A 16,997-nucleotide genomic window follows, 5' to 3' on the forward strand; every position below is an offset into this window, starting at 1 on the left:
CCAGAGGGCACGGCGGTAGCGGTGGCGGCACCGGCACTCGCTTGAAGGGAGGAGGGGAAGCGAGCGAGTGATCAATCAAGTAAAGGAAGATGGTGGAGCAAGCAGCGTGGTTCCCCCGTCAGGCAGCGACCGGCCCCAGCAATCCGCAACGTAGAGATTCCGCCCGACCTGAAGTCGCCTCCTGATAAACGCCCAGCTCGGCCATGCCCCGATCACGCCGGGGCGACAGAGCCCGCAGAGGCGGCCGAGGTGAGTGAGCGAGAGATGCTGGTCGCTTGCCTGCTCGCCTTTGGCCGGTGTTTGGCTAGGAGCGGGGTGGAAGAGGCGGGGGCTTGCTTTCACCTACAACCAGAGGAGGAAGAGAAGTAGGAGGAATCCGGATCAGAAACTTGATCCGCAAGTGGTGCTTCTTCTGTTTTGCCCTGGGATCTCTAACAGCTGTTGCGCTGGCGCCGAGGCCGGAGTGCCGCGTGTCGAGAGAGAGAGTAGCGCTCGCTCGCGTGTAGGTTAGATTTCTTGTGCTCCAACCTGGGCTGTCTTGCTGATCGCTGGCAGAGCAGTAGTCGGTTAGCGATTCCAAAGCGCGGGAGATGCAGAGGTTGATGTGGGAAGGGATATAAGTTGGGATCAGCTGGGAGTTCCCCAGTTTCTGCACTCTGCTGTGGTTGGAGTAGAAGCGCGGGTCGCTGGACTTAACAAAGGAAACCACTTTTGGGAGGGAAGGGCTGGTCTCGGCCCCGTTAAGGAGTTGGTATGGTCTCCAGGGACATTCTTCGCAAGTTGCGGTGCTCTCCTTTGAAGTGTGATTATCCCTCAACCTTACCTCATGGCCTCCTAAAGGAACTACCTTATTTTCCTTTTCCTCATTCTCCAATTGCAAATCCCATCTGGAGACACCCTTCTTGTCCCTGACCTTGCTGGCCTGCTTCATGGGGGTGGAGGCTAGGTAGCAGCATGAAGCCCAGGTGAAGACTGGTATTTCTGAAGATTGCAGGTGTATTTTTGTTTTCTCACAGGGAACCCCGCTGCATGCTATGAGAAGCACATGTGTCATGTAGCGAGCTACGTTCAGGTTACCTTTTCTCTCCTGCTGTGGCAGTGCTTCTGAAATGCTTGCAGTGCTGGGATGCAACAGAGAGGTTTGGCCTTTGCTTCTGGGCTTCTCGGGGGCATCTGGTTGTCCAATGTGAGAACCAGAACTTTGGACTTGATGGACTTTTAGGGGGATCCAGCAGGGCTGCTGTTAAGAACTGAGCGATGAAATAAGCTGTAGTTAAGTCTGCCAAATAAGGCAAAGGTGGAAATGAAACATAACCAGATGGAAGTACTTGTGTGGCCCTTTAACATACTTTTGTTTTGAAATCCTTCTTGCATATCCTCTGAAATCCTTCCATAACCTTCTGAAATTCCCCATTTTCTCCTTTGTAATACCTGAACTCTTTCTGGTGCAAACAGGAATGTATCCGATTAATCTGTATGAAAAGCTGATTGTAGTTTGCTGATTTCCTAGGCCAGGTAATAAGCAAAAATGTCTTTGCTCAGGGCTTGTTGCTGTTACATAGCATAGCTTGAACACTTGTAAGCTCCGTCTGTTCTGCCATGCGTGTTCACTCTTTCTTGGCATTTGTGTGCTCATCTAGCTTTGTCTTTCAGTTGGACCCAGGGTTAAATCATGGCGTTCCAGTTCTTACTGAGGTGGCAAACCTGTTTGTGGTCTGTACCACTTCACACTTCAGGTGGGGGAAATTGCATGATTGAATCCACACACACACATCAGGGTTGCCAGAGTGGTGCCTGTCCTCATAGTGGTGCTCTTGAGGTCTTCCCCTGGTGTCCATGAAGCCTCCCCCCTCACTGCCTCTTAGTCATGAGGTGGTTCAGGGTGGCTACCTTTTTCTTCCATAGGGAGTACATAGAGCTGAAGGAAGAAGTTGGAAGAGTGACCCTCTTTTCTACTTCCAGCTCTTCTTTTCAAGGCTCCAATTAATTCTACTGGATCTGACTTTTACCCAGCTCCCTCAAAAAAGCAAAGTGTGTGTGTGATTAGTGTATTAGGGAAGGAAATTGCTTTGCATAGATGGGCATTTAGTCAAGTGTCAGCCTGAAGTAGTATAAGCCTAGAACAGTGTTGCACTCTGAGAGGCCTCTGTGCCACAGAGGGTGAGGATTAAACCCTCTAGCTTCCAATAAAGTCCATAAAGAAGCTAACTTTTAATATATACCTTGGTGTAAATCTCTTTTAAAATGTTTTGCCTTCTTCTAACAGCCAATTGTGTGCTCTGAAGTATTTATTTAAAACAGATTATAGGTTGCATTTTTGGATCAGACCCTCTCAAAGCAGCCTCCGGCTTTTTAATTTACAATCTATAGCCAATAATCAATTTAAAAAACATTAACAATACATTAATAAATAGCAAGACATAATTATATCAGTAATCACAAACAACATTTTTCCCAGTAGAACGTTAAAATCAGGTAAGTAACTTAAAATTAAAGCAGCACCATATTGTACAGCAATTTTTTCTTTTTTAAAAAAGAGAAGACAATTTTAAATAAATAAGGCCTGCAATGATGGGGCTTTCTGTATTTCAACCGGAGCAGACTTTCACAGGCATGTGGCCGCCACTGAGTAGTTTCCTATTTGCTGCTATACATGAAACTGGAACAATATATGTAATGTTACACTTTTACAACAGTGGGCAAAGCTGCTCTCCCACTGACAAACCCTAAGTGAGCATTGGAATGGTAAAGCTGGGGTGAGAAAGGAGTCTCTGCTTGAAGCAATGTAGGCTGTTGGTCCTCGGGGGCAAATATAAGGCATAGTGAAGTAAATACAGTATAGGAGAGCATGCAAGTATAGAAGATATAAGTTTCAGTAACTTTCTTATTATCTGGTGTGTAACTCTTCAAACCTTATAGATTCCTGGATTGTCTACCGCTCATGGTGGTTAACCCCTGTGTAAAATAATATTATGTGGTTTGGAAGCCCACAGTGTGCCTTCATTGAGCAGGCAAACTGTTGTTGCCGCCTTGGGCTCCAACTGGGAGAAAGGGCTAGATATAAATCTGATGATGATGATGATGATGATGATGATGATGATATGATCCCATGTATGGTTCAGTAGGCCAGGCAGTGTTGCTAGACACCTTCTCCTGTTGCAGGTGGTAATAAAGTGCAATGTTCTAGTGGAGTTTTTCTGGAGAGATGGAAACAATTTTATGTGTGGAAGTGTGGCTTTGCATTGTGCTAACCTCAAAAAATGCATGTTGTGCTGCTTTTAAAATTCTATAATGCATGAATGTTTAAAAAAACAGCTTTTAGTGACCTTTACAGGTGTATTAGACATATGTTTGGCTCCAAGAACATACAGCTGTAAGCGCCCCAGTCCTTTTCTGCTTACTTATTGACGTCAGTACTGGAGTAAGCACCTGTTTCTTATCTGTGTGCTGTGGAACTCTTTGGGAAGGCTGCTGTTTGTCTTTCAGCTGGTTATTACTTAGCTGTGGTGTCATCCAGAAAGCATGGGATGCTCTCTCTACAAAAACGAGCTGATGCTATTTATGTAACTGTATTAGCAGATCATTGTCTGGAAGCTCCTATGCGTGTGTCATGTGTGTTGTAAAGCTTGGGTAGGTGAGGTTCTTTTTAGAATGTGAATGTAGAAATGGAGCTTATATAGATCTCGTCAGTTCTGAAGCAGCTTCTTTGGCTTCCCTTATGTTTTCAATCATAATTCCAAGTGCCCCCTAGTAAAGAATGTGCCCTTCATTTAAGCTACCTATTTGTGCCAAAGTACAGGAGAGCATTTTCTGGCTAGGGTCAATGCCATGCTCTCTGTGATGATGAAGGATGCTTTCAAGATATACCCCATGACCAGAAATTTTGTCCATGTGCCTCAGGTGCTGTTGCACACATGCTTCTGTATTCCAATTTTTTAAATGGTGCAAGGGACAGATTGCTGCACCCCATCATAAAAAGTTTCCTAGTAGATCTGATGCAGTTCTTTTGAAGCTATGTTTAAGTAGTAATAGCTCTTTTGCTACTTTAAATGTTGCCAAATTTTAAAATATATTTTAAATATTTAAATATTGTTATTGATACTAGGGCTAACATGACAGAAGATCAACAGTTCATGGAGTAACTGGTTTTATAAATTCTTGCTTATCTGTAAGGATCAGTAAACATTTTTGTGTGTATAATTCCAAATGCTGTTTTTACCTGGGTCCTAAGTCGAATATACCTTAAGGACTGCCTGTTCCTATTCAGACCTGCCTTTGCCTATCTATGGAGGTACCTCTCAAAATTTCCCCACCTGATCAGTTCACATAGGTGGGAACAGGAAAATGGACCTTTTCTGTGGTGGCTCCTGCCTATGGGTTGCCCATTCTGTATGCCTGATGCCCACCATTCTCTGTATTCAGCACCAGGTAAAAATGTTTTTATCTGCCTGGGTCTCTTAGTTCAGTGCATTGATAGTGCTCTGATTATGTTGGCTTCCTCTTGTTGAATTATAGTGTTTTTGTTGGATGTTTGTATCTACTTCTGCATTGCTGACTTTACTAAGGTTGTTTTATAGCTGTTTTGATATTATACTGTGCCTTTATTTTCTATATTTCCAACATTCTTATTAGCATTTATTTTATAAGTTGCCTCGTATATTAAATAATTAAAAAAATCCTTCTGAGGATACTAGTGGGATGTGCTCAATGGTTCCTAGTTAAGAGATCAGTGGCAGTACCCTAACAAGAAAAAGATAATTCCCTTACAGAATTGTCTCTATTTAGAAACCCAGAATTTTGGCTTCTCTTGTATATTGCCAAGTGTGCCTGTTACACTGGAGCTGCCTCCAAAAAACTCTCTGAATTTTCTCCTCCTCCAAACGTTGTGACTTTCTCATAGACTCTCTTGCCTGTTCCAAACACCATTTCAACCTCTCTCTGTCTTTCTCTTCATCTCAGGAATGGAGAACCTGTGGCCCTCCAGATGTTGTTGGCTCCTGTCAGCCCCAGCCAGCATGACCATTGGTCAGGGATGATGAGGCTTGTAGTCCAGCAAAATCTGGACAGCTGCAAGTGCCTCATCACTGCTCTGTTTAATCCCTCTAATGTTTTTAGAACACATTTGCTATGGGCAAGGCACAGCCAATGTTAAGCATTTTAATATCTTGTTGATTTTTAAGCATACGCTAGATTGTGTCTGATGACTTATGTTTTATTTTTTGTCTTTGTCTCCTGCTCTTTGCCACATGAGACTCCTAGTTGCTGTTGACAGGTGGATACCACTGTGTTGTTCTAGGTCAGCCTTTCCCAACTAGTGGGCCACCAGATGTTGTTGGACCACAATTCCCATCTTTCCTGACCATTGGCAATGCTGGCTGAGGCTGATGGGAGTTGTGGTCCAACAACATCTGGTGGCCCACTAGTTGGGAAAGGCTGCTCTAGGCAATGCCCATGCCCATGAATGAAGTAAGAAAAAAGAGTGCTAGAGGTGGCTGTGCTAGAACCTAACTCCATGTTAATGATGTGATTAATGATTGCCTTATGTGTGTATAAAAATTAAATAGCAGGAAGGGGTTGTGATTAAGGACTCAGCACAGAGGGGAGAGAAATATAAGCCCTCCTTCCCCAGCCACAGGTTCTGTGAAATCTGTGCATGCGCGTGCACCCACACCCGCATCCCAGTGCGGCAATTAGCATTAGAAAAGTAGAGGAAGCAGTGTTGGACCATTAGAAAAAAATCCAAAATCTGTAACCGGGCAATATTTTTATTAGGACCACGCCAAAGTGAGACAACTTTTAAGTTCTCTAGAATTCTTCATCGGGCTGGATGTTAAGCAAAGCAGACGGGGGTGGGTGGGACTGGTTTGATGTTGAAGCCCCAGCTTGCATTTAATCACACTCTTTCAGATGGGGGTCTTGAAGGAGTTTGCAGGCTTAACTGGATTAGACTGTACTAGGTGCCATGCAAGTGTCATTGAGGACCACCCTGACATGCATTCAACAGCCACGCACCACCCCAGATGGTACAAAGCTGCTCTCAGCAGGGCAGAACTCAATGTCCTGTTCTTTTGGCATCAGTGTAGCAGGGCATTTGTAGACTCCCAGAATAAACACAACCTTGGCTAGATCAGTGTGTTAAAGTTCATACATGCATCCCTACTGGTCCTGCTGGTAAATGATTGTTCTTGCAAGGGAGACAGTGTTAAAGGAAACCCTTTGTTGCCCTGTGCATGCTTGGGGTTTGGATTGGAATGGCTGTGCTGCTGCCTCCTGGCGACTAACAATCCCTCCTGGATCTGTTGGGTTCAGAATGCTGACTCTAGCCTCCCTTTGAACTGGGTGGTGCCATGCTGCCCTCCTGTGCACTGTGGAGCCCAGCTGTGTACTCAGCAATATGCATTCATCAGGCTCGTTTCCGTGTATCTGGCAGGGAGCTAGGAGCCTATTAACCCTTGAGTGACAGTCCCTTAGTATTGGCTGCTGTTTTGGTGATGATTTAGTAGTGTTTCATATCCCAGCTATCTTGTAGTCTAGCTTGTTGCTGAGGGCAGGAGTCAACTTTTCATCTCTCTTTACCACAGTCTGCCCTAGCCCTAAACCTTGTCATTTCCCATTTCTAGCCCTATTTTTCTTTCTTGGGCTTTCCCGTGCTTGTCTTTTTATGGAGATAGAAAATGGATTCGGTCTCTTCTGCTGACTTATAAGGACATCTTGGTTTCTGGATTGCCCAACACTTTTCATCAGGCAGAGCACCACTTTTTACAAAAGTGACGTCTGAAACAGTGCATTTGAATTGTTAACAGCCATGCGATCAGTCCATTGCCTGCTAGCTCTAACGACAGCCTTGCTTGTTAATTAGGCATTCTTTCCGTACTACATTGTTTAATTAAAAAGCTTGTACATTTACTGTAGTTGATGTTCCTTAACTCTATCACAGCAATATCTTAGGTATTGCCCACTAGTCTCCACCCGTACATTTGGGCTGTGTGCTGCCTAATTGATCACATTCTCTCCGAGTATAGCAGGGGAAGGGTGGGTGGACTGGCATAGCGACTTGGCTGCCTTCCTGGACAGCTTCCCTCTTTGCTTCTGCATGGGGCTAGCTGAGGTGAAAGTGCTGTCTCGGGCAGCTAAGCATGCTTGAGTCGCTTCAGCGTGCATTCTTAGGAGCCTTTGCACTTGTCAGTCAGGATGAGGCCTTGATAGAAGCTACTGTTGTGATCTGTGGGCAAATGTGGCCCTTTAAATTGGGTACCAAGCGTTATTCTGCAGCTGGCGTACCTTAGCAGATAGTGGTCAAGCCCAGTGTCATTTTTATTAGCAATGAACGTAGTTCAACAGTCCGAGTGTTAACTTGGACTCGTGAAGCCTTGATTTGAATTCTAGTTTATTCAAGGCCACGCTGAACAACACTGAATAGTCGCTCCCTTTGCTTTGGTTCTCCATTTATATTTCAGGAACTTTTAATGAATATGGTGAAGTTGGAGGAGGGGGACAAGTTAAGTATCACAAGGTAGTTTGCACACCGATAATAAATGGCAATAATGGCAGTGCAGACCTTCCCGAACTTGGTGCCCTCCAAATGTTTTGGACTACAACTCCCGTCAGCCCCAGCCAGAATAGCCACTGTTCGGGGATAATGGGAGTTGTAGCAACAACTGGAGGGTACCAGGTTGGAAAAGGCTGGTGCAGACATTGCATTTCGAGAGTGTTTTTCCCCCATAGGAACTGGGGTAGTTTGGTGGTAGAGAAGAAAAGGCCTTAGTGGTTTGGTATGTGTAAGTATCTCTTCAAGCTTTCTATAGGTTTATGGCTTCTGGTCTCAAATAGATTGCTGAGAGGGTAAAGATGTATACATCAGGTCCAGCCCCCCCCCCCCCCATATTTCTGACTGCAGGTTTGGAGGCCCAGTTGTTTACTCATTGCTTTCCTCGGTTTCAAATGAGATGGAAGATCTCATAACGTCCACCTTTGAATGGTGACATTGAGAGTGCTCTTCACCACTGTTTACCTGTCCAGGAACTGGGAGTGTGTGGAATAAGTTCCTTCTCCACTTATTGAAGAATTGTGACCATTGGTCAAACTTACAGAAGAGACAAGGATTTCCTTTAATTGCAAATGTCAGCAAGAAGTTCATGCTGAAGGTTATGACCTCTGCTGTACCCCTGGCTGAAATGCAACCAGAAGTTGACGCCTCTGTGTTTGCCTGCCATTTGGATCAATCTGACTCCAAAGATCCATTTTGTGAAGTTTTGCTCTATGGATTTCACATCACCTTTTGATGTTTGTGGCAGCATTGTCTTGTGTGTTGCAGGTTGTTATGGTTTTGTAACTTTATAATGGTCTATGGCTGAAACAAATAAACTAACAAAACGGAAACTGATATTCTACTTTCTTATTTGCTTGTCATACAACTTCTACTTATTTCTTCCTGAAAACAATCTATGTTTTTTTTTCTGGATGCTGAATAAAGCTCTGGTCTTCAAAGTCAGAAAGGGGTAAAAAGTGGCCTCCTTAACCCCTTCCAATATGGTGCTGATTATCTCCTGGTCCAGGCCTTGAACATTTATCAAGAGGGTGTGCCTAAGCTGACAGTGCTAACTTTAACCAAAGGCAGTAGCAGGCTAATTGCTATCCAGGGATGTAAAAAGATTGGGCTACTCATCTTCTTGCTTTAGGTAAGTGGGAAAACAGCGTTCCCGCCCCCCACTTCCCTTCCTGGAATTTGACCTCAGTCTTCTGCAGCAGAGCTTGCTCTAGCTTACTCCATTATTAAAGCTTTGCATTGTCATGCTTTGCAGTACAATCTTGGATAGCATCCCTGTCCGGCGGGGCTTGTGAGAGGGGAGGTTTCATAGGATGGTTTTAAACTGCTTCCCTAGAACAAGAAGAGAAGCATAGTTAGTTAAAGTGAAGGTGCCAAGTTTATGCATACACAGACAAACACGTTGGGCTGAATACAGATGATCATTTACTAAGCAGTGCATGGAACCACTTGGTAGGGTATGACCCCGTATAACCAAGCTGCCCTGCCTTGAGTGTTCTCATCCTGTGGTTGCTTGGTTGTCTGTGTTGCCCTGACAAATGGTAAAAAGGATGTTTCTCTGCCACAAGTGCAGATGAGTGGCGAAATGATTGTCTGTATGGGTTCCCAGGTATTGTCCTGACAAATGGTGAGTAGAATATTAGAACTATTAGGCGCAGGGCCATAAGTCAGTGGCAGAGCACATGCTTTGCATGTGGAAGGTCCCAGGTTCAATCTCTGGCATCTCCAGCTAGACTCCCATCTGAAGTCCTGGATTGCTGCTGCCTGTCGCTGTGTAGACAATATTGAGCTAGATGGACAAAAGGTCTGACTAGGAATAAGGCAGCTTTCTGTGTTCCTATTCTCCTGCTTCCCTGGATTTCTGATGAGACCTGGAAGTGCGGTCAACTAATCTTTGCTCTTTGGAACAGACAACTAGCTTGTCAAGTGGTTACTTGCATACTGTGGTAAATTGTTTCTTGGTAAATAATCACCTGTCGTCGTCCTCAGTCGCAGGTAGGGAAAAGGAAAACTCTGTGGCATACTTTGCAATCTCTGGATGGGGTGTGTTCTAGGGAAATGCAGAATTCAGCATGTTTCTCGAACAGGTGAACGTGTCACTTGTGCTGACCTTTTTTCATCTCTTCCTTTAGGAGCTCACAGTAACGCCAAGATGGAGTCCCAGGCCAGTGATGACGAGGCAGCCAGTGAAGTGCTGAGTCACTACAGCAGCGCCAGTGAGACAACGAGTGTAGCTGAAGAAGTGACAGGCAAGTGTAGGCAGAAGTTAGTGGCAGAAACTCTGGCAGTCTGTGTATCAAATTTAGATCTTGTAACCACAGTCTCTTTCTTATACACCTATGTATGTCTGGAAGCTCCCGCAAGATAGTTTTCTTTTTCTGTAAGGTTCTTTCCCCTTCAGCATTTAGAGGGGTGTGTGCATGTATCTGGGGTGGGGGGAGGTAGACCTGCCACTCATCAAAAAGAATGGGGAGAGGAGACTATATCTGGAAAGGGTTTAGCAAAAACTGCTGAATGTGTGTTCAGGCTTGTGAGAATCTCCTCCAGGTGGTCAGACAGGGAAAGCTGAGAAAAGTTCATTCTTTTGGGTTACAAATTACCAATATAGCTTTGCATTAAAAAAAAAAAGGCTAGTAAAATCTGCAGACTAACTCACAAGGCTCCAGAAAGGTTACACACCCCAAATGGGCATGTGATAGGTAGAGAGAATTAAAATGAAGATTTTTAGGATGCTGTAATAGATGCCATACACTCCACCATGGAACCACAGGTAGGCACACTTCCAGGGACTTCATATTTTAAACATTGTATGGCATTTCCCCACCAAGTTTGTCCTCAAAATGGCTTTCAGCAAAACAATTAAACATTTTTGTTGCTGTTATTAAACCTCATTTTTTACAATATAATTCAATTTGAACTAATACAGTTTAATGTCATAGCAGCTGCCACAACAATTTGTAACTCAAGACTTGCCAAAAGCTTGTTGAACAAGTGAACAAAAGGCCTGTTGAAATGCTAGGATAAAGAATCCTTTTGCAGCTCTGCCAGCTCCGTTCAGACTTTCAACCCTTGTTCTCCTTGCTTTAGGAGTGCAAGATCTGCAGCTGTGAGTCTGGCTGGTCCAATCTGATTTTGATGCTTCCCTCCCCTTTTTTTATCCTTTTCATAGGAGGTGAGGCAGTGGATGAGCAGGCACAGCAAGAGGAGATGGAAGATAAACTGAAGGAATGCATTGACAATGTGATGGATAAGAGGTGAGGCACATATGCCATTTTTAAGGCTAAATTTGGATGTTCTGCCGAACGATGGTTCCAGAAACTTAACAGTGTGATGTCTCAGTGAACAAACCATGACTTGTGATTGGCTGTCAAATGAGAATTGGAAACCATGGCTTGAAATTTATTTATTTATTATTTGATTTATATCCCGCCCTTCCTCCCAGCAGGAGCCCAGGGCGGCAAACAGAAACGCTAAAAATACTTTAAAACATCTTAAAAACAGACCTTAAAATACATTAAAACAAAACAACGTTAAAAACATTTTTAAAACTTAAAAAAAAAATTTAAAAAAAGGGTTAAAAACATATTTAAAAAAAACACATTAACAAGCAATTCTAACACAGATGCAGACTGGGATAGGTCTCAACTTAAAAGACTTGTTGAAAGAGAAAAGTCTTCAAAAGGTGCTGAAAAGATAGCAGAGATGGAGCCTGCCTAATATTCAAAGGGAGGGAATTCCACAGGGTAGGTGCTGCCACACTAAACGTCCGTTTCTTATATTGTGCGGAACGAACCTCCTGATAAGATGGTATCTGCAGGAGCCCCTCGCCTGCAGAGCGCAGTGATCGACTGGGTATATAAGGGGTAAGACGGTCTTTCAGGTATCCTGGTCCCAAGCTGTATAGGGCTTTGTACACCAAAACTAGAACCTTGAACTTGGCCAGGTAGCAAATGGGCAGCCAGTGCAATTCTTTCAGCAGCGGGGTGACATGTTGGCGATACCCTGCTCCAGTGAGCAGTCTCGCTGCCGCATTTTGCACCAGCTGCAGCTTCTGAACCAACCTCAAGGGCAGCCCCACATAGAGCGCATTACAGTAATCCAGCCTGGAGGTTACCAGTGCATGGACAACAGTGGTCAGGCTATCCTGGTCCAGAAACGGCTGCAGCTGTCTTACCAGCCAAAGCTGGTAAAAGGCACTTGTAGCCATGGAAGTCACCTGGGCTTCTAGTGACAAAGGTGGATCCTGGAGCAATCCCAGGCTATGGATCTGCTCTTTCAGAGGGAGTATGACCCCATCCAAAGCAGCAACTGACCAATTATCTGAACTCGGGAGATAGGATTGGAACCACTGTAAAACAGTGCCTCCAATACCCATCTCACCAAGTCGGCCTAGAAGGATACCATGGTCAATGATATCAAAAGCCGCTGAGAGATCAAGTAAGAATAACAGGGTCGCACTCCCCCTGTCCTTCTCCTGATAAAGGTCATCCATCAGGGCAACCGAGGCTGATTCAGTCCCATAACCAGGCCTGAACCCAGACTGGGATGGGCACGATAATCTGTTTCATCCAAGAGTACTTGCAATTGCTGCTCCACAACCCTCTCAATCACCCAACAGGTCAGTAGTTGTCACAAACCAGTGGATACAGGGTGGGCTTTTTCAGGATTGGTTGGATCACCATCTGTTTCAAGGCGGCTGGAACCACTCCCTCCCACAATGATGCATTGACCACACCCTGGATCCACTCGGTCAGACCCCCTCAGCAAGCTTTAATAAGCCAAGAAGGGCAAGGGTTGAGACAACACGTTGCTGGCTGCATCATCACAAGCACCTTGTCCACGTCATCAGGCTGCATCAACTAAAACCTTTCCCAAGAAGTTGCAGCAGACATTGCACTGGTCACCTCACTGGGGACTACAGTAGATGTGGAGGGGGCATCAAGGCTGCTATGGAGGCGAGCAACTTTACCCTCAAAGTGCCTTGCAAACTATACACAGTGGGCCTCTGAAATGGGTTTGCAAACTATGGTTTGTGTTAATTATGTGTTGTTGTGATGTGGGGTGTGTGCATACTTTGTCCTTGTTAACCAGCAGAAATTGTGCTCACCGCTAATGTAGTGCTGTGCTTGTCATGCATCTAAAGTGCACCATAGCTGAGGGAACAGGCCTCTTCTGTTTCCTAGGATAAGGGGGAGTGAGAGCTCGCTGCAGTCACTCAAGCTTCATGCACAGCAGCGACCAATTTGTGGACTGCTAGTGTGATGTGAAGTGGCATACTAACTGCTTCTGGAAGCTACTGCATCTAGACCCTGGAATTCTGAGCAAGTGGAAATTGAGAGCAAACAAGTAGATCTAAATTATTTTTTGCTTGTATGTTTGGAAACTCACACAAAGCTATGGGTTATGCTAACCATAAAGCTTGGGCTTTAAACTATGGTTAGCATAACCTATAGCTTTGTACGATGCCTGAATTAAACCTGAATGTCCCCAAGCTTGCTGGACTCTGCACTTTGCAAGGCAGTGACACCATCAACTTAGGATGCTCCAGCTACGCTGCTATTGGCATAGCACACCAAGCTGACTGAGAACAGTCACTGCAACCATTCTGAGCTCCAGAGCTGAGGGATAGGAGGATGAGGATAGTTGAAATAGATCTTAGGTGCAACCTACTTTTTTCATTATATTTGACCAGTTAAGGGAGAGTCTGTGCATTTTTCTTACCTCTGTTAAAAAAAACTATGGTAAGAACCGTTTTGTTTTTGGTGACTTTGTGTCTTGTAGTGGTTCTGCATAGATAAGACCAGTGGGAGCTGCAACATAATGTTGCTGTGTGGAGTGTTGCTGTTCAGGATGCTAGCCATGCCCTCTTCCAGGATACTTCCTCTTTTTTCCACCCCACAAGTCAGTCAGCATTCTGTGCTCCCTGAGGATGCTCAGTCCTTACTGGACTGTTTATGGTCCCAACCCCCCAACCCCATTATTTTTAATTCTGGAAACCTTTCAGTTCCTCCAAGCCTGTTTTTACCTCCCTCTTGTGTATGGATACATAACACTAATGTAACCATTTTGGCTACATCAGTATTGGCAGTCGGAGAACTGAGCCCCTTCTTAACATGTTGAACAGCTCTGTGAAAACTACGGCAACAGCATCACTGGACCCTAGCATGCTGGTTGCAGCTCCATTGAGAAATACTTGGCAGAAGTGTACACAATGCTTGGCACTGCTGGGCACTACTCAGTGTAAACTGCTGCTGCTCTTCTGGCCATGCATCCTTTGTTATTATTCAGAGGGAACTGAATGGGTGTGTGTGTGCTCTGTGCAGTCCATATAACTTCACTGGCTTAATGTGCATTCAGATATCTGTCGCCCCATGTAACTAGGAGGTGAACACTGGTATATCATGTATACTTTTGGTGTATTTCATAATGTATAGAAATGCTAACATGTCCATGTGCTACTGAAAGCAGCAGTTGGGCCTGGTCCTTGGGGTATTTACACACTGCTCCCATCTCCCAAAAAGTTGCTTTTATGCATTACAGGGTAAATGTGGTGTACTTGTTAACTTCATAATGAAGCAGTCTTGAGTTCAGAATTTTATAGCAGATGTAGAATTTGGCTTTTGCTTTTAATTGTTTTAAAAAAAATTCTAGGCCTCATATTTACTGTGAACCAAGGCTGATGAATTGTGGGCAAGGCCTGTTGTCAGTACTTTGCACAGTTGTTTGCCCTACCCCATGACACCTGTTTCTGTACTTCGATGTGCAGTCTCTGTTGTCCTGTATTGACAGTAAAATCCTGCATGTTTAGAAAGAAGTGAGCTTGCATAATTTGTTCTGAGTGAGTCGAGTTTATTTGGTGTAGAACTTGGATTCTTGTTGGGAGGACTTGGCAAGCATAGCTTCTAGGCAGACCCTTGTTATGACTCCATCTTTCTCTCTGTCTTTTAACATCTTTCCAGCGCCAAGACACGGCAGGTTGCTCTAGAGAGCCTGCGGCTAGCATTTTCCTCCAAGACGCTCTTTGACTTCCTGTTGGAACGCAGGCTCACCCTCACAGACTCCTTAGAGAAGTGCCTGAAGAAAGGTGGGCCTCCCCCAGCCTTTAGGACTGTTTTTATTACGATAGCAGCAGCAGCAGCGGTAGTGTTGTTGCTACTACTACTACTACTATGTGGGAACATGATCCAGTTGAATCAAAGCACTTTCAAGTCCAATTGGTTTTAGTAGGAGAACTGAGCAACTGTGTAACTCTCCCATGGAAAACAATTGGTCTTGAAAGTGGTGTGGATGGATTGTGCCAGCAGCTTTATCCTTTTCTAAATATGATACCTTTCCTGGTTGATACTTTATTGTCCTTTTGTAATTTGATACTTTTGTTAAACGTAAAGATTATAAATAATACTTTTAAGTAACATTTCCACACATGTTTTCCATCAATGGTTACAACCGTCTTATAAGGTAGGCTTGTGTGGCTATCCCCATATTGCAAGTGGACGTAGAGGGTGATGGCAGTTTGCCCAGTGTCACCCATTGAACTTTGAACCAAGGCTTCTTGGCTCTTTTGCAGTCTCTTAACCCCAACACTTGCATTGGGTGCTTACTCTGGGAACTGGAGATCTTCTGCCTTTACTGGAGACACAATTAATCACAGCAGCTGAGAAGTCTGGCAAATGTAGTAACTCTCAAAATGGAGGGGGGAAGTAATTGGTGCCATAGCATTATCCCACAAGAAGGAAAAGTCCTCTTTTTTTTTTTAACTGCCTAAATCTAAGTGGGATGAAAATTCTTGGGAAACAAAATGAGCCATGTTAGCGCTGGCCTTTCATCTTTCCTTCCTTGCAGGACTGGTAGGTTTGTATGACATCTCTATTGTTATGTGGCAAAGGAATAGAGATGCATTTCTTTGTTTATTTTAGCACTTTGCATGCTTCTTTGCTGTGTTCTTGATGTTGCCTTTGAAATATCCTCACATTGGGAATAAGAAACCTATGTAGCCCACCAGATGTTGTGGGACTCCAGCTCCCATCAGTCCCAGCCAGAATGGCCAGTGGTCAGGAGTGATGGGAGTTGTAGTCTGACAATATCGGGGGAGGGGAACACAGGTTCCCCATCCCTGCTCTACAAGCTGCTGTCTTTAATATCCCCTTGTCGTTAAAACCACCTTAGAATATTATGAGACACTGTGCTGTCCCACTTTGAAAAGATACCGCTTCTTGTGCTCTGTGTCCCCCACCCAGTTCTATCACTGCCCCACCCGTGTTCAGTATTGCTTGCACATGTCTTGCACTGTTTTGCATCTTTTGTATCGGAAAAGAGGTCAGCTGATTCTCTTCCTCCTCTCAGGTAAAGGGGAGGAGCAATGCCTTGCTGCTACAGTTCTTACACTACTGTGCCTTCAGATGGGCTCAGGGCCTGAGGGGGAGGAGGTGTTCCGCAGCCTGAAGCCCCTCCTCATCACCATACTGACTGACTCCTCCGCCAGCCCAATTGCTCGGCAAAGCGTAAGTAGCGCCTCTTGACGCAAATCGTTATGCGGGAGAGCACTTGTGGGGGAAGGGGGGCGGAAATGTTACCAGGGGCTACATAAAAGTGTGACACAAAATGAATACCAAGAATGGCTCTGATGTTACTTTGTTCTGTCTTCCTTTTTCTACCCCCCTCCCCCAACCCCGGTAGTGCGCCACTGCTCTTGGGATGTGCTGCTACATTGCTGCTGCAGACATGGAGGTAACTGATGCTATAATGCTTTAACTTGAGAGGTTGTCACTAATGAAGCTATATGGTATAGTGGTTAGAGTGTTGGTCTAGGACCTGGGAGACCGGGGTTCAAATCCCCATTCAACCATGTAGGGTTGTTGTTGAGGATAAAACGGAGGGGAGGTATATGCCACCTTGAGCTCCTTGGAGGAGAGGTGGGATATAAATGTAATAGTAAATAAATACATAAATAAAATAAGCTGGAAATAGTATCCCTCTCCCAACCCCTTTGACTTAAGCAGGATTTTAGGCCCCCAAACGTCTGGGATAGGCTTTTCCTATAATTGGGAATGTCATTGACTAGGAGTATGTTGCTCTTTATCCTGAGAGGTCTCTGTAGGAAATAGGGTTTTGTCAATTTCTGGCTCTTTTATTAATCCCCAGACCCCAAACAGAAGCTCTCTTTTGCTTTTTTTGTGTTCTAGCCATCCTTGGACCCTTTCTTCAAGAAGTTAATAGATCAGTTGGGGGGCGGGAACACATAACTGTCAGTGCTTTGGAGGCTTTTAGGGTGATGTGTTTTATTACTAGAATAGGACAAATTACCTTGGATGCCATAGAGCTTTAGGATTGCAAAGTAACTAAAGGTGCAATTGGCCCAACTTCCCAGTACTGACCAACGTAGCCCCTCAGAGGTGAAGGAGCCGTGGAGAAAGTAGCAATAGGACTTGCTGCTTTAAGGAGTAGCAGTTGA

At 44.7% G+C, this 16,997-nt stretch overlaps 1 protein-coding gene across 1 annotated transcript in view; it reads left to right on the forward strand.

Annotated features, from left to right (window-relative positions):
- The window catches only part of IFRD2 (interferon related developmental regulator 2), a 27,256-nt gene continuing 10,259 nt past the window's right edge, over positions 1 to 16,997 (forward strand). The window contains exons 1-6 of the mRNA XM_061617839.1: positions 1 to 249; positions 9,679 to 9,795; positions 10,716 to 10,800; positions 14,506 to 14,630; positions 15,890 to 16,047; positions 16,223 to 16,273. Of these exons, the coding sequence (XP_061473823.1) occupies positions 204 to 249; positions 9,679 to 9,795; positions 10,716 to 10,800; positions 14,506 to 14,630; positions 15,890 to 16,047; positions 16,223 to 16,273 (582 nt within the window). The 5' untranslated portion in view covers positions 1 to 203. The remainder of the gene's footprint in view (positions 250 to 9,678; positions 9,796 to 10,715; positions 10,801 to 14,505; positions 14,631 to 15,889; positions 16,048 to 16,222; positions 16,274 to 16,997) is intronic.

The sequence above is a fragment of the Rhineura floridana genome, chromosome 3 (genome assembly GCF_030035675.1).
Source record: "Rhineura floridana isolate rRhiFlo1 chromosome 3, rRhiFlo1.hap2, whole genome shotgun sequence".
Lineage (NCBI taxonomy): Eukaryota > Metazoa > Chordata > Lepidosauria > Squamata > Rhineuridae > Rhineura > Rhineura floridana.